Source organism: Pavona decussata, unplaced genomic scaffold (assembly GCF_977016875.1).
Source record: "Pavona decussata unplaced genomic scaffold, jaPavDecu1.1 SCAFFOLD_137, whole genome shotgun sequence".
Taxonomy (NCBI): domain Eukaryota; kingdom Metazoa; phylum Cnidaria; class Anthozoa; order Scleractinia; family Agariciidae; genus Pavona; species Pavona decussata.
Window position 1 is genome coordinate 102,501 of NW_028145550.1, and position 15,161 is coordinate 117,661.

A 15,161-nucleotide genomic window follows, 5' to 3' on the forward strand; every position below is an offset into this window, starting at 1 on the left:
TGGGTTGAAAATAAATGAACACTTACCTATATCGAGAAAAGAAGATTAAAAATCTATTTAGCAAGAAAACCAACCCCATCCGGAGCCTGGCTGGAAATAAAAGTCTTTAATGAAACAAAATCACCAGCGCCATTTTCGAAACTGGACAAAATCCCGCGCTTCACAGGAAGTGACGTCACGATGGCCCGTATCATCCGGACAGCCGAGCCCACGAGTTGACCTTTCCCTCCTGGCAACAACCAATCAGCTGTAGGGCTGATAATGCATTAGCAGCCCGCTGTCAGTCTTTTGCGGCCCGCTGAGCGTGTGTTTTGAAGAGGCCGATTTTCTATTTGGCGCGTATATTGATAATAATAAGAATTGACATGCACAATAATAGTGCTTGTGCATCCCAGAGCCATTATTGCATCTACCACTCAACTTTCGTAGATCTAGTAACACTATCAACATGTGACATTATTACAAGCTGCCATCTGCTCAGGGTAAACTGAACTTTGAGCTGGCATCTGCCGGCAATGTAATTGGTGGCTACTATCTGCTCACACCACATACATTTTAAGGGAGCTGGCATCTGCCACTCAACTGTCATACATCTATTCACACCATCAATGTCACATTATTGCCAGCTGCCATCTTCACAGGTTCAACCACTGAGCTGGCATCTGCCAGCAATTAATTGGTGGCTGCCATCTGCCATATTTTCACCCTTCAATAACTTTTCTGCAGTCCAAGCATAGACCACATTATTACCATTATTTGTCGCACCGAAAGGGTGCGATTATTTGAGGGAAGGCGATTAATTATTTCAAAAATTTCTGACAGGAGATCCTAGCTCTGCCATAAATATTTTGTAAAATAAACCGACCATGGGCTTTTTAAGTGTTTCAAATTTGTTTCGTTGATTAATCAATGTTCAATGTCAATATCTTCGGTGTCAGAGCCTGAAAGAGTGAAATACATGAACATTACCATAGAAAAAACTGTAAAGAAAAACGGTGCTTTTGTAACCATTCAGTTGTGACGAGTAAATGAAAGCTTGTTTAATTTGTTACCCAAGATGTCAATTTTTAACTTGGGAGGGAGGGTATAAAAGAAAGAGAAAATGGTGAAGTGGGGAGGGGGGGGGGGGGATTATTCGAGGGGGCTATTATTTTAATAAAAATGGAGCGATTATTCAAGGGAGGCAATAAATCAAGGGACGGCTATTATTCGAGGAAATACGGTAATCAAAACTATTGAGACTCAAGTTCCCATGTATCAAAATACTACATGTGAGAATGGAGTTTTAACCCTTTAACCCCTAAGCCAAAACGACATTTTCTCCAGATCCAAGAATACAGATTCAATGTCCATGTATGATAAACCATCTTAAAGCTACTCATGAGTGTAGTTCATAACTGAGACAATTATGAATGAGAAAAGTTATGGCTTTGAGAAAAATAGCCTTAAAAATCTAAAATTGAGAAGTTCAAAAATGTCCCAATCCTCGTCTATATTAAGTATAGCTCTAAACTATAGCTTATTTTGCAGTTCTTAACATCTTCGTTAATGTGAGAGATGTATCGAGACCCACAACTTCTAGGGGGGAAAAGTTGAAAAGTTAAGGGGATGGTCAACCATATCACATATTGGAGGGGATTAAGTTTTTATCCTTTTTAATGAGTAGTTCACAAGACCATACCCGTGTCAAAAATTCATAGAAATCAGTCAAATAATAATTGTTAATTAATTAATAATAATTATTAGCTATTAAGGATAAGTGTGGTGTCGTCCGCATATTGGCTGATTTTAATTTCATTTCCATTCATAGAAATTCCCTTAATATCTTGGTTCATCCTAATTCTTTCCGCTAATATTTCTACACAAAGTAGAAAGATGTAAGGGGAAAGGAGGCAGCCTTGCCTGACACCTCTTTTAAGTGCAAAGAAACTGCTTGCCCATGCACCCATTATTTAAAATATAACTTTCTATATTCTGATAGCAAGGCTTGATCCAATTTGTTATGGATGATCCGAAATTAAACGAGTCCAGTGTTTTCCAAATGAAAGACCATTCTACTGTATCAAAAGCTTTTTCAAAATCTAAAAACAGTTATAAGCCAGGAATATTATGTGCCGCAGTGTGATTTATTATGCCATCAATTAATCTTATATTTTCGCCAATAAATCTGCCCTTAAGAGAACCAGTCTGGTCATTATTGATAATATTTGGAATAACATTTCTGAGACGGTTAGCGATGGCTTTTGCAGCTATTTTGTAGTCACAATTCAGAAGGGTTACCGGACGCCAGTTTTTGACATAGTAGGGTTCTGCATCTTTTTTGGGGAATTAGTTTTATCACCCCGCGTTTCTGACTCACTGATAACTATTGTCCTTTCTGGTAAGCGTAATTAAGCGAATTTAAAAGATAGTCAGCCAAGTCGTTCCAGAAAACCTTGTAAAATTCCGCTGGCAGCCCATCAGAGCCTGGCGTTTTATTGGGGCTCATATCTCTCATGGCTTGTAAACATTCTTCCTTAGCTAACAGGCCTTCGCATTTTTCTTTGTCCTCAGGATTTAGCACCTTTTGAGTGGCCTTAGGAAAAAAGATGTTTTTGGTTTCGTTATGATCATCATGATCGATGTTAGAGCTGTAGATATTTTTCTAAAAGGATTCGCATCTAATCAAAATTTCTTTATCAGACGTGACAAATTCATCGTCATTGATCTTAATAAGTTGGTTGATTACGCCATTTCTATATGTCTTTTTTCGAGGTTTAAAAAAATTTTTGGATTCTTTTCCCCCTCGTTGTACCATATGCATTTGGATCTTAAAATTGCGCCTTTTGTTTTGTGCTCTATTATTTGTTCCAGTTTTCTCTTTTTTTCCTCTAATTCTCTAGGTTAGGATGTTCCTAAAACCGGGAACGGGAAACGGGAGTCTGGGAACTAGTGCACAGCGGTGTTCCGCAAAACAATTCGATAAAAATTAATAATAATAATAATAATAATAATAATAATAATAATAATAATAATAATAATAATAATAATAATAATAATAATAATAATGTTTCTTTATGGTAAGCTTTTAACGCTAGGTCGCCGTTTGATTAGATGCTAGTCGAATTCGCTCTTTTTTTTAATGTCGTCTAGGCAAAGTCACGGAGCACAGTATTCCTGTTTCTGCAATGGTTGTCACGATTTGCTTGGACGATTTTTTTCCTTTCTGAGATCTGCCATCTTTTGGCAAAGTTTGTGTATGTAGGTGTTTGTGTAGCCTAACCTCATTATCATCAGTATTAGCAGATAAGTAGCGAGGCGGTAACAGATCGAGTCTGAACACCAATGAGGCAGTCTTAAAACACGCAAAATGTTTGCCGACGTGCAAGCCACTACACACGTTCGCGTAGGCCTCCCTATTTGAAATAAATCCAAGAAACTTTTGCCTATTTTCACGAATTTGGGACAAGAAGGGAATCAACCTATCACTCATTTTTGGCTATTTTCATGATTTTGAGACCAGAAAGGAATGAACGTATTTCTCCAATTTTAACTACTTTCCCGAATTTACGAGAAAAAATGAACTTATTTCTTGATTTTTCTCTATTCTCACGAAATTGAGACCAGATATGAATGAACTTATTGCTTGAGGTTTGGCTATTTTCACGAATTTTAAACCAGAAAGGAATGAACTTATTGCTCGTTTTTTTTTTAAGTTTTTTCACGAATTTCAGACGAGAAAGGAGTGATCCTTCTGTTCGGTTTTTGGCTAATTTGAGACCAGAAAGGAATGAACTTGTTGCTGAGGCTAGGCTTTTTCGCGAATTTGAGACCTGAAAAAAGTTTTAAAAAATAGCTCAATTTCTTGCTATTTTTACGAATTTGAGGTTAAAGAGGATTGAACTTGTTTCTTAAATCACCATTTTTAAAAATTTGGAAACAGAAAGAAAAGAAGTTATTTCTCGATTCTTACCTATTTTCGCGAATTTTTGACCGGAAAGGAAGGAAGGCACTAAAATAACAACGGATTGAAGCAACAGATAGCGCGGTAAGGTCCAGCCCGGTCTCTCTAATAAAGGACATTCTAATGGCAACCACACATCGAGACGAGAATTTATTGGATTGCACTGCTACCAATTTGATTTCCTTCTGTGCGCGTTGAATTTTCGGTCAAAACAGGCCTGAAACAGTTTAAAATCTACCACTCAGGTTGTTTCTTGGAATGAAATTTATTTCCGCATAATATATGGAAAATTTCTTCTGGGAGTTTTGATTTTCTGTTAAGTAGGAATTGGGGTGTTGGAAGACTTCCATCGGCAGCTAATAAAGTAAGGGACTACATTAACCCCAGCATTTTCAACTTGAAACATTTTTGTTTTTTTCAAATGCGTTTTATTGTCATCTGCAATATACGGTACAATGTGTAATTGCAGTCACACTTTTGTAGCTCACATGAGACTGAAGCGGGCAGTTTGTCAATCATATAGTGACATGAAGTTCAAGGATAGCCTGACCAGAACTAGACATGTAGCCCCTGAATGTAAGCCCTGAACCTAAGCTTTTTCCATGCCATTCATTATCTCCCTTGAACGGATTGCCATAATACAGGTCCTCATACATTCCGTGGTCGGCCCGTTTCTTTCCACTGTAAAGCTTCATATCCCACCAGTTGCTGTAGAAGTTGTAATCAAACGGAATGGAGAACATGACAGCCAATGTCTTGTCAAGGTCGGGAATGTAGTATGTCAGGACTCCCACGACACCTGTGGCGACCGGTCCACTGGTCTTGCGAGCGTCGTATAGCAAGGCTTCTCCTGATGAAAACAACAAATGAACGTTTATTTTCCTGCTTGAAAATATGTAAGGATGTTTACTTGCTAAAATGATCTGTCCCAAGATAACTGTGGTGAGAAACACTGAGCCAATTCAAGAACAGATATCCCACCGTATTTTTACGAGAATTAACATCAAACTCAGATCATGTTAAAAGGATAACGTTAGCCGGGTGTGGTGACATTGCATGTCTGAAAACCTGGTCTTTCGGACATTTCACCCCTCATGCCATTCACAATCGCAGCAGCTACATCTCTTTTCATTTTCCCACCCTCCATTCCGCCTGATCACCTTCCTTAGGCCGGGGGCCAACCAGTCGTAAAGTCCATTGTGATCTTCACTAGATCGCCATGCCCCTACAGCTCTTTACTGGGTTGCTAAATTTATTGTTACCTGAATCTACGGAATAGGGTAAGGACGAATCCGAAGTGCCTGAGGAGAAGTAGACGTTGAGTGCATTCCAGGTGTCTCCACTTTCGTTTTCAATACCGATGGCGACTTTACGGTTTATGTCACCGATGGCGTTCAAAATTGTGTTGAGCAAGTCGGCTCCAAGTTGAATACCATCGATAACGCTTCCTGCCAATCCTGGAAGGGTGAAATAAAATAAGTTAGTATTTTATGGTGGAACCTTCGCACAGTTTCTTATCCACTAGACAATCCACTGACGTGACGAGCAATCAGTTTGGAGAATTCAACAAATCAGTATCTTTATAAAAACTAGTCCAATACGTTGTAAATTTTCGTAAAAGCCTTAGTTTCTGTCGACTCTGCCTACTCTCTTTACTCATATATCATTGAATTTGGTGAGATGTTTCAATTCTTCTTTACACAGTAATCTATGTTTGTTAACGCTGTAAAGAAGTGCCAAACGCTTGAAAAAGCCTACCTCTTTGCTTGACGTTTTGCTCATCTTGGTCGCGCTGGACAAATTTCCTTTGACCCTGTATATATCAAAGAAGCATCTCAGCACCATGGCAGTTTACCATTTGACAACAAAAAACCGAAATTTTCGGTTGGAAGTTCAAATGGTTCAGGCCATTCCACTGGAACGTTTCCGGAAAAGATGGAAATGCTCAGATGTATTCCTCTTTTCCCATTCCAACCGAAATGACTGGAAAATTCCGTACCATTAGTCAAAATCAAGCCCGGCCCAAGGGGGGGATTTACACTCTTCCCATCGTTCTTTGCGTTGCTTGAGAGTGAATGACTTCCAGTGACAGCTTTGAATATGTGTTTTTTAGTCGAAGTTCCACATGGATTTTTTCGCTTCACAAATGAGAAATGGCAAGTAAACAGTTTTTACTATGTTGCTAAATTCTCAATAATGAGATTAATGTGTTTCTTTGAGCGAATACGATCTTATAAAAATAATTTTAGGAGCCTTATTTGTTTGTTGTCATCAGCGACTGTTTCACAATGAGTGGTAATAAGCATTTTGAATCGTTCATGCCGCACAAGCGGCGTGTTACTGTTAGGTAGATGTAGAACCGAAATGAAATAAACAAGCACAGTGGGAGCGATGCGCATTTTTTTTATAACAGGCGTTTCAATAAGCGCTGTCTTTTAAAATGCTAATGAGATAATCTAAGTTCAGAGAAATTTTTGGCGGCTTCCCGTTAACTTTCTCTGTCTAGATTAATGCGAGTGGACTGCACGTTTTCCTTCTGATGTTTTTCCAATAAATAAATATGCCAAAACAGTTTACGATTTCCTCTTATTGTCTTTACGAGTTCGATAAGATTGTCGTTACCTACGACGCCTTATGAGCATACTTTGGTGATAAAACACATTAAATATAACAGGAACACTGCTGGCAGACGAATAAAAGAAGATTCTTTGGGATGTTGGCTGTTTTTGCACTATAAAATATTCGCCGGCGGATCGCGGACTTGCGAGCCTCACGGCGTCCACTGTCAAATGAGGTGATCGCGGGTGGCCTCGCGTTGATAATATAGTTTGCCCGCAATGCACGATGGGAAGCGTGCAAAACCCCCCCTTGCTCGGCCCGGTCCATTTTCGCGCGCTTTTCAGTTGCAATTCAAGATGGTGACTACGGCATGGCGATGCACTCTTTGTGAAGCAATATTTTTCACAACTACTGAATCATGATTACAGAGGTAAGTAAATAATCAATTTTATCTATTCTTAATTTTGAGGGGCCAAACTCTTGGAGGTGTAGAATTGTAGCGGAATCGTGCTCAACAACTGTGCCGCCATTTTGTTTTATTGTTTTCGTGAGCCGCAGGGGACTCGGGCCAGCCAAACCGCTTAAACTGGAAAAACCGTACCATATAAAGCGTTCCATTCCAACCGGATTTTTTGTGCAAATGGTAAACGCGCATCTCCGGAAGAACTGTAATAGCATCTCAGAGTATTAACGCACGCTGTTTATTTTGTCAGGTTATACTTGCTTTTGCTACGCGAGTAACAAGGCCGTCTGGTGTTTATCACATTGAATCACCTGGAGTGAGCCGGAATATCGGCACATTTCCTAATTCGTAAAAAAATCATTTTCATAATTTCATTACAAACAAAATATGCAAGGAGGCTAACTGAAGTAGCTGCATAATATATCCTAACCTTTCCGTCTAAACGAAGTTCATGATACTGCTGAGGATGATCTTGCTTGATTGGAGATTCCACTGTTGCAAAAGTCCCCGCTGCGAGTAAGACAATCGAGACGACAAGGCTAATCCGGCCCATTTTATTTCTGGAGGGTATAAGAACATTTAATTATTTTCATCAGTCTTTTCTCCTTTTTGTTGTCTCTTTGCTTTATTGGCAAAAAAAAAAATTATAGCCATGCGCGAACCTCGCCAGCTTTTTGAAAAAATTTTTGGCTACACATAGTTGCGTTCGATTCTTTGAAATGTCTCACTTTTACACGCATGTTGCTCTTTTTGCTTGATTTTTGACAGTGTAAAAACAGTGCGAACGGTGAAAGGGTGTCTCGTGCTCGGTACTTGGACGTCATCAGTTTAATTTAGATTCCAGCGAAGTGAGCGCAGAAATTTCAAGTAAAATTTGTCTGTGGCCTTACTGCTGTTGTATTTAACAAATAAAGAAGCCTCGACTGTGCTCTGTTCTGTTGTAAAGCAATTAGGAAGCGGCTAGAGCACGAAAAAAGTGTAGGGGGGAAAACGAGACGTAGTCGAGTGTTTCTCCCTACTTCTTGAGTAAAAACATGAATCACCAGGAATGGCTTTTCAGCGTTGAGAGTGCCGTTATAAACCAGTGTCACATTCAAAATCCAATCACAAAAATGGACACCCTTTCGATAGAAAAGCATGGAATATATTGATTAGTTTGCCGGTTAAAAATTAACGTTGTCATTCCTATCAAGTTACGTTATTTTAGTACCGGAAGACAAAAGTGAATTGAATTTCTCACCCCTAATCTCGACTTATTTCACCGACTACCATTGGCGTGGTTTCTACTTAACAATTAGATTATGAGCTCGAGATTTCTGTCGCGTGATAGCTGATGAGGGCGCAGCCCGAATCAGCTATCATGCATAGAAATCGAGAGCGAATAATCTAATTGTTTTAGTATAAATCTACTAGTCGTTCAAAACTAAACAAGTAAATTAATTATATCCTCATCGCAGACACTTCGAAAACTCGACGAAGCGGCCGCCATTTTGTTGAAAACCGCTACTCACTATCTATCACAGAATAGATAGCGAGTAGCGTAGCCAATCAGAGAACGGCATTCGTGATAGACCACTAGTAGATTTATACTAAAATATATTAGCTTGATTCCCTGCATCATTCCTCGCTTTCAAACGCCATCCAGCATATTCCCAGTTCCCATTCAACTCAGTCAGTGCTCAGTCACGTCCCTAAATAGCGTTCAACTTCACAGTCGGTTGTTTAGGCTTGGTCTGTGCCATTCGAACTAATTGATTACTTGGATAATAATAGTACTGTGTAAACACAATTGCCCCTACCTTATGTAAGCTATCTAGTTATATACGGTATGGTTTTTGAGCCGTTTTGGTCTGAAACAGGGTATCGATTTTAACCATTTTTGACTTAAAGTCTAAAAATGGGTGTGAATTGTAGATGTTAACTACAATAAACTAAATTTCGGCCTTAGTTCTCTTTGTAGCAGTATCCTTATCAATTTCGGTCCTTTCTCGGCTCGTGTTATACCTAGTTTACCACGTTAGCAATGAAAGCGATGTCTGTTCGAGAAATAACATTTCTTTTTTGGAAAGCAAGGTACTAGAGGAAGTGTTCAAAATATACGATTCTGTAAGGAAAGAACTTCAAGATGAGGAGTTTATTTAAGCTGAAAATGAATGTCACTGTGCATGGTCGCTCTTGAAAGTTACGTGAACTTGCCCGGTGTGGCAGCCTGAGATGGCTGAGAAGTCGAATCGCTCATCGTGCCTTGTGAAGTTTTGCTGTTTAGAAGTTGTTGCTGGTAATAGCAATCGTAACAGTAGATTATTACGCTGAGGAAGTCTCATAGAAAATACATGTTATACAAATTTGACAGCCAAAACACGGCAACCGGCCATACAAACTTTGATTTGAAACATTTATAGTCTGTAGCATATAGCTTTGTGTTCGTTTTCGTGTACATTTTTTGAATAAAGAATGTCTTTTAGAGAATTTTTTTGTGGTACTCAGATGCAAAAATTACCTTTAAAAACGTTTACTGCGTATTTGTTGCATATTTTGTCGCCTTCACTTAAGCTCCCTGGACGAGGTCGCCTAGCGAGGCAAGCAAAACACTGTGGTTCTTCTTTCTTTTGCTTTTTCTCCCTCGGGCTCAGGGGGGAGGAGATAGGCAAACCCCGATCAAAATTTTGGGAAATTTTTCTCCCTTTCCTTTACAGTTGTACTTGAAATTACTTAGCGAGTCTTGCAAAAAATGTTTTCAAATTGTGCCGGGAGACACAGAAAGCGTGACGTCGTAACCGTGTTTACATACTCTCATCTAAACACACCTATCGACCAATGAGAGCGCGCGTACTATCTTAAATATTTTATAAATGAGTGAAATGAAATATGACCTGTGATCCGACAAAAGAAGTGTGACATTTGGCAATTACCACTAACGGCGCCAACGCATCTTAAATCGAACCCAAAACCCGGTCTTTTAGCCCTCCAGTCTAGCTTTCTACAACAGAATTGGCTTAATCGGAGCAAGACAGCGTTTTAAATTGATTTTTCGTCTTCATTCTAGATTCATGCTGCAACGCGAATCACGCCATCGAACATCTGGAAATTAATTATGACACTTTCGAGCGGAAATCCCACGCAAAATGCCACTTCAGGAGTAATCGATCACTAGCCTAACATCGCTACAGTTATAAGGGCGAAAAATCCTTCTCAAACTCACGCTTTTCGAAGAGAAAATTATTGACAATTCTTGCTCGTGTTTCGCCATTTTACGTTAAGTCTCGGATGTTGAAAAAACAAAAGTTGGAACTGGAAGCATTTACAGCGGTTTTCAACGAGAAAGATATACTAAGTCTTTGGCCGGGTCAAAAATTCCCGATAATTTCACGCTTCCCGACTACAAATCATCCCTAAGACCTACTTTCTACGGCCAAAGACTGTCACCTTCTCAAGCAAAGCTCACAATATGCAACCCTTAGTCTCTGCCCGAGTAACTGAAAATTACCCTTTAAGCTCAAAAGAGAACTACTGGTAGGAAGCATATTAGACGAGGTAGGACTAAGCTGCACGCGTAAGACTTCTTCCCTCACTAGACTTAATCCTCAGGAAAATTTTGCCTCAGGAAGCCAAACAAAACGCTAGGTCTAATGAATTTGTTCTGAGTTCAGAGCGTGCCGAATTCAAAGCGCAATCGTTGTGCGGTTTATAGGCATTTGAGAGAGAATGGGGCTCACTGTGCCATATACAGGCACGAGAGAGAGAAAGAAAAGAAAAAATTAAAAGTTAACGAAAACTGTAATTTCTGTAGCCACCTTCTGGAAAATCAGCTCAGAAAGTACAAGGGTATAGGCTCTTATTTCCCAGAAAGGGTTGATATTCTCCTTTGCATCATAAATCATCTCAGAATAATCTGTAGCAATCAAATGAACAAGAAACGGTGCTTTCAGGGGTTGAATTTTAAGGCAAGAAATCATGTCATTAATAAGTGCTATAAAACAAAGGCTAACAGGTTCCTTAGATATCCTGAAATGACAGGTTAAGTTCATATTTGAAGGCCGTCTGTTAACATCAGTTACATTGCTTGACAAAAAAACTGTGATTTATACAAGCAGGGATATTACATATGTACCACATTTTCATTTTTTAAAAGCTCATTCGACTTATACCATTGTACTAATTATAAATGGACGAACGAACAAACAAAGGAATAAATGAACGAAGAAAGGAACGAATAAGTGAGTGAATGAGTGAATGAATGAATGAATGAATGAATGAATGAATGAATGAATGAATGAATGAATGAATGAATGAATGAACGAACGAACGAACGAATGAATGAATGAACGAATGAACGAATGAACGAATGAATGAATGAATGAATGAATGAATAAATGAACGAAAGAACGAATGAACGAATGAACGAATGAACGAATTAACGAATGAACGAATGAATGAATGAATGAATGAATGAATGAATGAATGAATGAATGAATGAATGAATGAATGAATGAATGAATGAATGAGTGAGTGAGTGAGTACTTCTTTATCCAAGTGGTTTTTAGCGCTTTATTGAAAGATAATATGTCAATCATTTTGAGGCCACCTGCTGGGTAATTGTTAATCATAATATCTCGCTTTATTTTATCTCCCATTCCGTTCCAAAGAAACAAGTAAAAGAGCTTGTTAATCTCGCTAATTATATTTTTTGTTTGTGCACAAGGGTGCCAAGGCGTACACAATTTGAGAAGCTACTAGGCTTATCAGAACTGTGATCTTTCCACTTAAGGTTAATCTACGGTATTTCGAGTTGCTTAGAATATTTCTAATTTTTTCCAGTTTTTCCTTACTGTTTAAAAGTACAGTGTTTTCAGGGTCTGTCGTAAACCATACGCCAAGAGATTTTACTTTGTTTGTTTGCCGTCTGAAATTTCTTTCTGGAAGAAGAATTTCTGTTTTTCCACTATTTGTTCCGATCCAAATCACTTCTGTTTTCTTACTGTTGAGTTTGAGACCTGAGGCTTCTCCAAAAACGTCGAGTGTGTTAAGAGCAGCTGAGAGCGACGCCTGTGAACCATTTAATATTAAGGTTGTATCGTCTGACCTACGTTATCTACGAACGATAAGAAAGTCAAAATTCGAATTCTGGGAACTGAATCGAGGAAGAGTTTGATTGTCTGCAGTCATGAGGTCTTCAATATCTATCATATGTAGGTTTCTTGTGGGTACTTCTCTAACAACTAGAAAAACTAAATCTTACAAAGAGGGAAATATCAAGACACCCACTGTACGATTTAATGTCATTTAACAGGTCAAAAAAGTAAAAAGGAGGAAAACACTGGCAAACGTTTGAAACATCAAAGTCTCTTTTTTGGTTAAATAAGAAGAGGAAAAGAAAAAGCCCATTTTTTGAGCGAAACAGTTCTGTGCTAGTTGGCAGTATGCCTGAGATATCTTTAAACACGTTATCCGATCGTTATCAATCTATACCTTAGTCTATTTTTTAGCACCTGGATATTGGAGACTGACGAAAACAATGGGTAGAAACTGAACAAAACAAAAGAACAGATACATTTTTCCTACAGAAGAAAAATTTGGATCTAAATGATCAACAATCAAAATGTGTCGCCCTTCCGCTAGAGTGCCCGCTAAATTGCTAAGTACCTCGTTCTCTGTGAAAAAGATTAGCCTGAAAAAAACTAACAAAAATGCTAGTCAAACGAAAATCCTCTTAGCTACTTAGTAGCCTAGTGGTCCAGTAAATTTCGTTCACAAACTGACAAATATATGCCCAGATAAGTTTAAACTTTACCTCTGTAACATGCAATTGTTACAGAGTCTTAATTGGTCAATTGTGTGACGTAGTATAATGCGTGTCGCTTAATTAGATGTTGAGTACAATGTTTTGTAAACAATTAGTATTTCTAATTAAGTTACCTTTTACAACCTTTATAACGTATGTTTTAAACAATTTATGTACCCAAAACTTTATAAAGGCCCCTGCGTAAAAACTTTATCCAGTTCTTTTATTTAGTCATTACGGCTGAATGCAGTTTAATGTTCTTTGCCAGAAAATCTCTCTTTCTCGAAGGACTTCTTTCTTTTTATGATGGTAATGGTAACATTATTGTGAAAGTCGTGAGTTCGTGTGTTATGTAAAAAGTGTTCAGTGAGTTCGCAGCCACTCACTACCTTTTTAATATGGTTTCTGTGATTGTTTAACCGTAGGTTAAATGCTGTTTCACTTTTGCCAATGTATTGAAGTTTGCAAATGTTGCACTCGATTATGTAAATGATCCATGACGACTGGCAGTCCACTGCATAAAATATGGTAAAAGTCTTCTTGTTGTTGGGACTGGTGAAAGTTGTCGTCTGGTTGATCTTTTTGCACTAACTACACGTCGTTCTTTCACATGCTCTACATCCCTTTGGTATCAGATTGTGAGGTGTTGCACTTACAAATGTTGAACGCACAAGTCTGTCTCGTAGATTTTTCGGTCGTCGGTAGGCGACTAAAGGTAGTTTGTTGAATATGAGCGATAGCCTTTCTTTTGATTGGAGAAAGTTCCAATTTCGTTTAGCAATTTCTGCAATAAATGTGGTGTGGGGGTTGAACGTAGTGACCAGAGGAATTCGGTCTGTTGGTTCGCGTTCTTTGGTCTTTAAACATTCCTCTTGAGTCAATGTAAGCACTTTCTGCATACTCTGATAACTTCCTCTTCTCTTTGGCCTTGTTCTTCAGGCCGTTTTTTGCTTCCTGTGGGGTCTGACTTGTTTGGGTTCAGTTTCTGATGAATGTGTTTCTTTACTGCTTCTGCATATGTTTCACTTCCCCGATTAAGTGGTTGTGCCTCTTGTACCGGTTGTTTGTTCTTTCCGGCCGTTTCTAGGTTGTTTTCTTTTTGCTCCTTTAGCTGTTTTTCTTTTGTGTCGATAATTGATTGTATTTCTTGTTCTACTTGTTGCTTGTCCCTGTCCGTCAGTCCGTCCAGTCTCTATCTTCTCGAGTGACTCGAAAGTGTCGGTTATCACGGCAACGTTCTGTGCCACCTGCCTCTCGTAGTGTTCCACGAGACATTCCACGTGCTGCCGTGAGCAATTGCTTAAAATATCGTTCTATTTGGTTTGGAAGGTTTCGTCTTGTCGGCCTGTCGTTGATCGCAAGTCAATGGTTAATCCTTTCAGAATAATATCCTCCTCCATGCATGTCTTCAGGAATTCAATGTGTAGTTTCATCCTCATGTTTTTTTCTTTTAGAGAGTACACTTTCCATCCAAGCTCTGTTGGTTTTTCCGTCGTTTGAGGGTTCCTCGCTGGATTCGCTGTTTCAATGAAACTAGCGGATGGTGTGGCATCATCCTCGCTGCTTTGCTCGCGCTCGTATATATAAACGTGATAAAACGTGGTCACGATTTACAGCAACGAAAAATAATCCGGCCAAGGTGTATTTTACAATTGAACGCCCAAATCAAGAAAGAAATTTAGAAATAGGTAAAGCGGGGCGCTAGCTACCATGTGTTTCAGAAAAGAACTGTTTCGTCCTCAAAAACAGAGCGTTTTCAGAGAAAATTAATAGGAACCCTAAGGGCCCAGTTACTTAAATTGGTTTGCCGACATCGCCGTTAGTACGACAGTACTCACAGTTCGTGCCTATTGCAAGAGGCATCAGGGTTTTGTATTCTTCACCAGTAAATCAGGAAGAGGACATTTATTTTCGAGAAAACAGGGTACTACGATTTTTCGTAGATCTCCATTATCCTTTAAATTATATCAAGGAGTTAAAGGAATTTCTATTTGGAAACTTTCATTGGCGTTAATAAAAGGCAAGTCATCGTTATTTTGTTCATACCAAAGTTAATCTCACCTCTGAGAAGTTTTGAACCGCAAACAGACAATCTTGGCTTTCTTGATTCCAATGAGGTTCCTCTGCTATCGCTGCAAGAAGATAGTACAAAGCAAACACCCTCTCTGTTTTATGCTCTTCTGGTATCCATTGTACCTCCTTTTAGATAGCAAAAATTTTAATTGCAGTAATTGAAGTTCTGCTAGAAAATGCTGTCACCATAAGAAAGTTTCACCAGATCTTTCTGGACCCAGTTAAATTGATAGCGGGTATAGAAGGCGAATAAATTATCTCTGCGGATTCATTTCCAATGTGCACTTTCCTGCGCTCTCCTATGCTCTTCTAAGCTCAATAACATCATTTTACTTGATGAT

General features: G+C 38.8%; 3 protein-coding genes and 1 pseudogene across 4 annotated transcripts in view; 2 read left to right on the forward strand and 2 right to left on the reverse strand.

Moving 5' to 3' along the window:
• LOC146467124 (putative skeletal organic matrix protein 5) overlaps positions 1-15,161 on the forward strand; it is a 44,260-nt gene that overhangs the window by 13,406 nt on the left and 15,693 nt on the right. The window lies entirely within an intron of this gene.
• Positions 1-15,161, forward strand: part of LOC146467125 (putative skeletal organic matrix protein 5) — an 89,177-nt gene that overhangs the window by 8,520 nt on the left and 65,496 nt on the right. The gene's annotated exons all lie outside the window — the stretch shown is intronic.
• On the reverse strand, positions 4,349-14,962 carry LOC146467127 (DELTA-actitoxin-Afr1a-like). The gene is made up of 5 exons (XM_085125967.1): positions 14,809-14,962; positions 7,396-7,525; positions 5,702-5,756; positions 5,206-5,400; positions 4,349-4,793 (listed from the first exon to the last, which is right to left on the reverse strand). The coding sequence occupies exons 2-5, from the start codon at positions 7,516-7,518 to the stop codon at positions 4,459-4,461; spliced, it is 708 nt and encodes a 235-aa protein (XP_084982093.1). The 5' UTR covers positions 7,519-7,525; positions 14,809-14,962; the 3' UTR covers positions 4,349-4,458.
• Positions 12,735-13,785, reverse strand: LOC146467128 (uncharacterized; annotated as a pseudogene).

Excerpts from the sequence above, each read along its gene's own strand:
- LOC146467127 (XM_085125967.1), bottom strand. The coding sequence starts at position 7,518 with ATGGGCCGGATTAGCCTTGTCGTCTCGATTGTCTTACTCGCAGCGGGG. Across the intron at positions 5,401-5,701 it reads GCAAAACGTCAAGCAAAGAG|GATTGGCAGGAAGCGTTATC; the intron begins GTAGGCTTTTTC and ends TCACCCTTCCAG. Across the intron at positions 4,794-5,205 it reads ACCCTATTCCGTAGATTCAG|GAGAAGCCTTGCTATACGAC; the intron begins GTAACAATAAAT and ends TGTTTTCATCAG.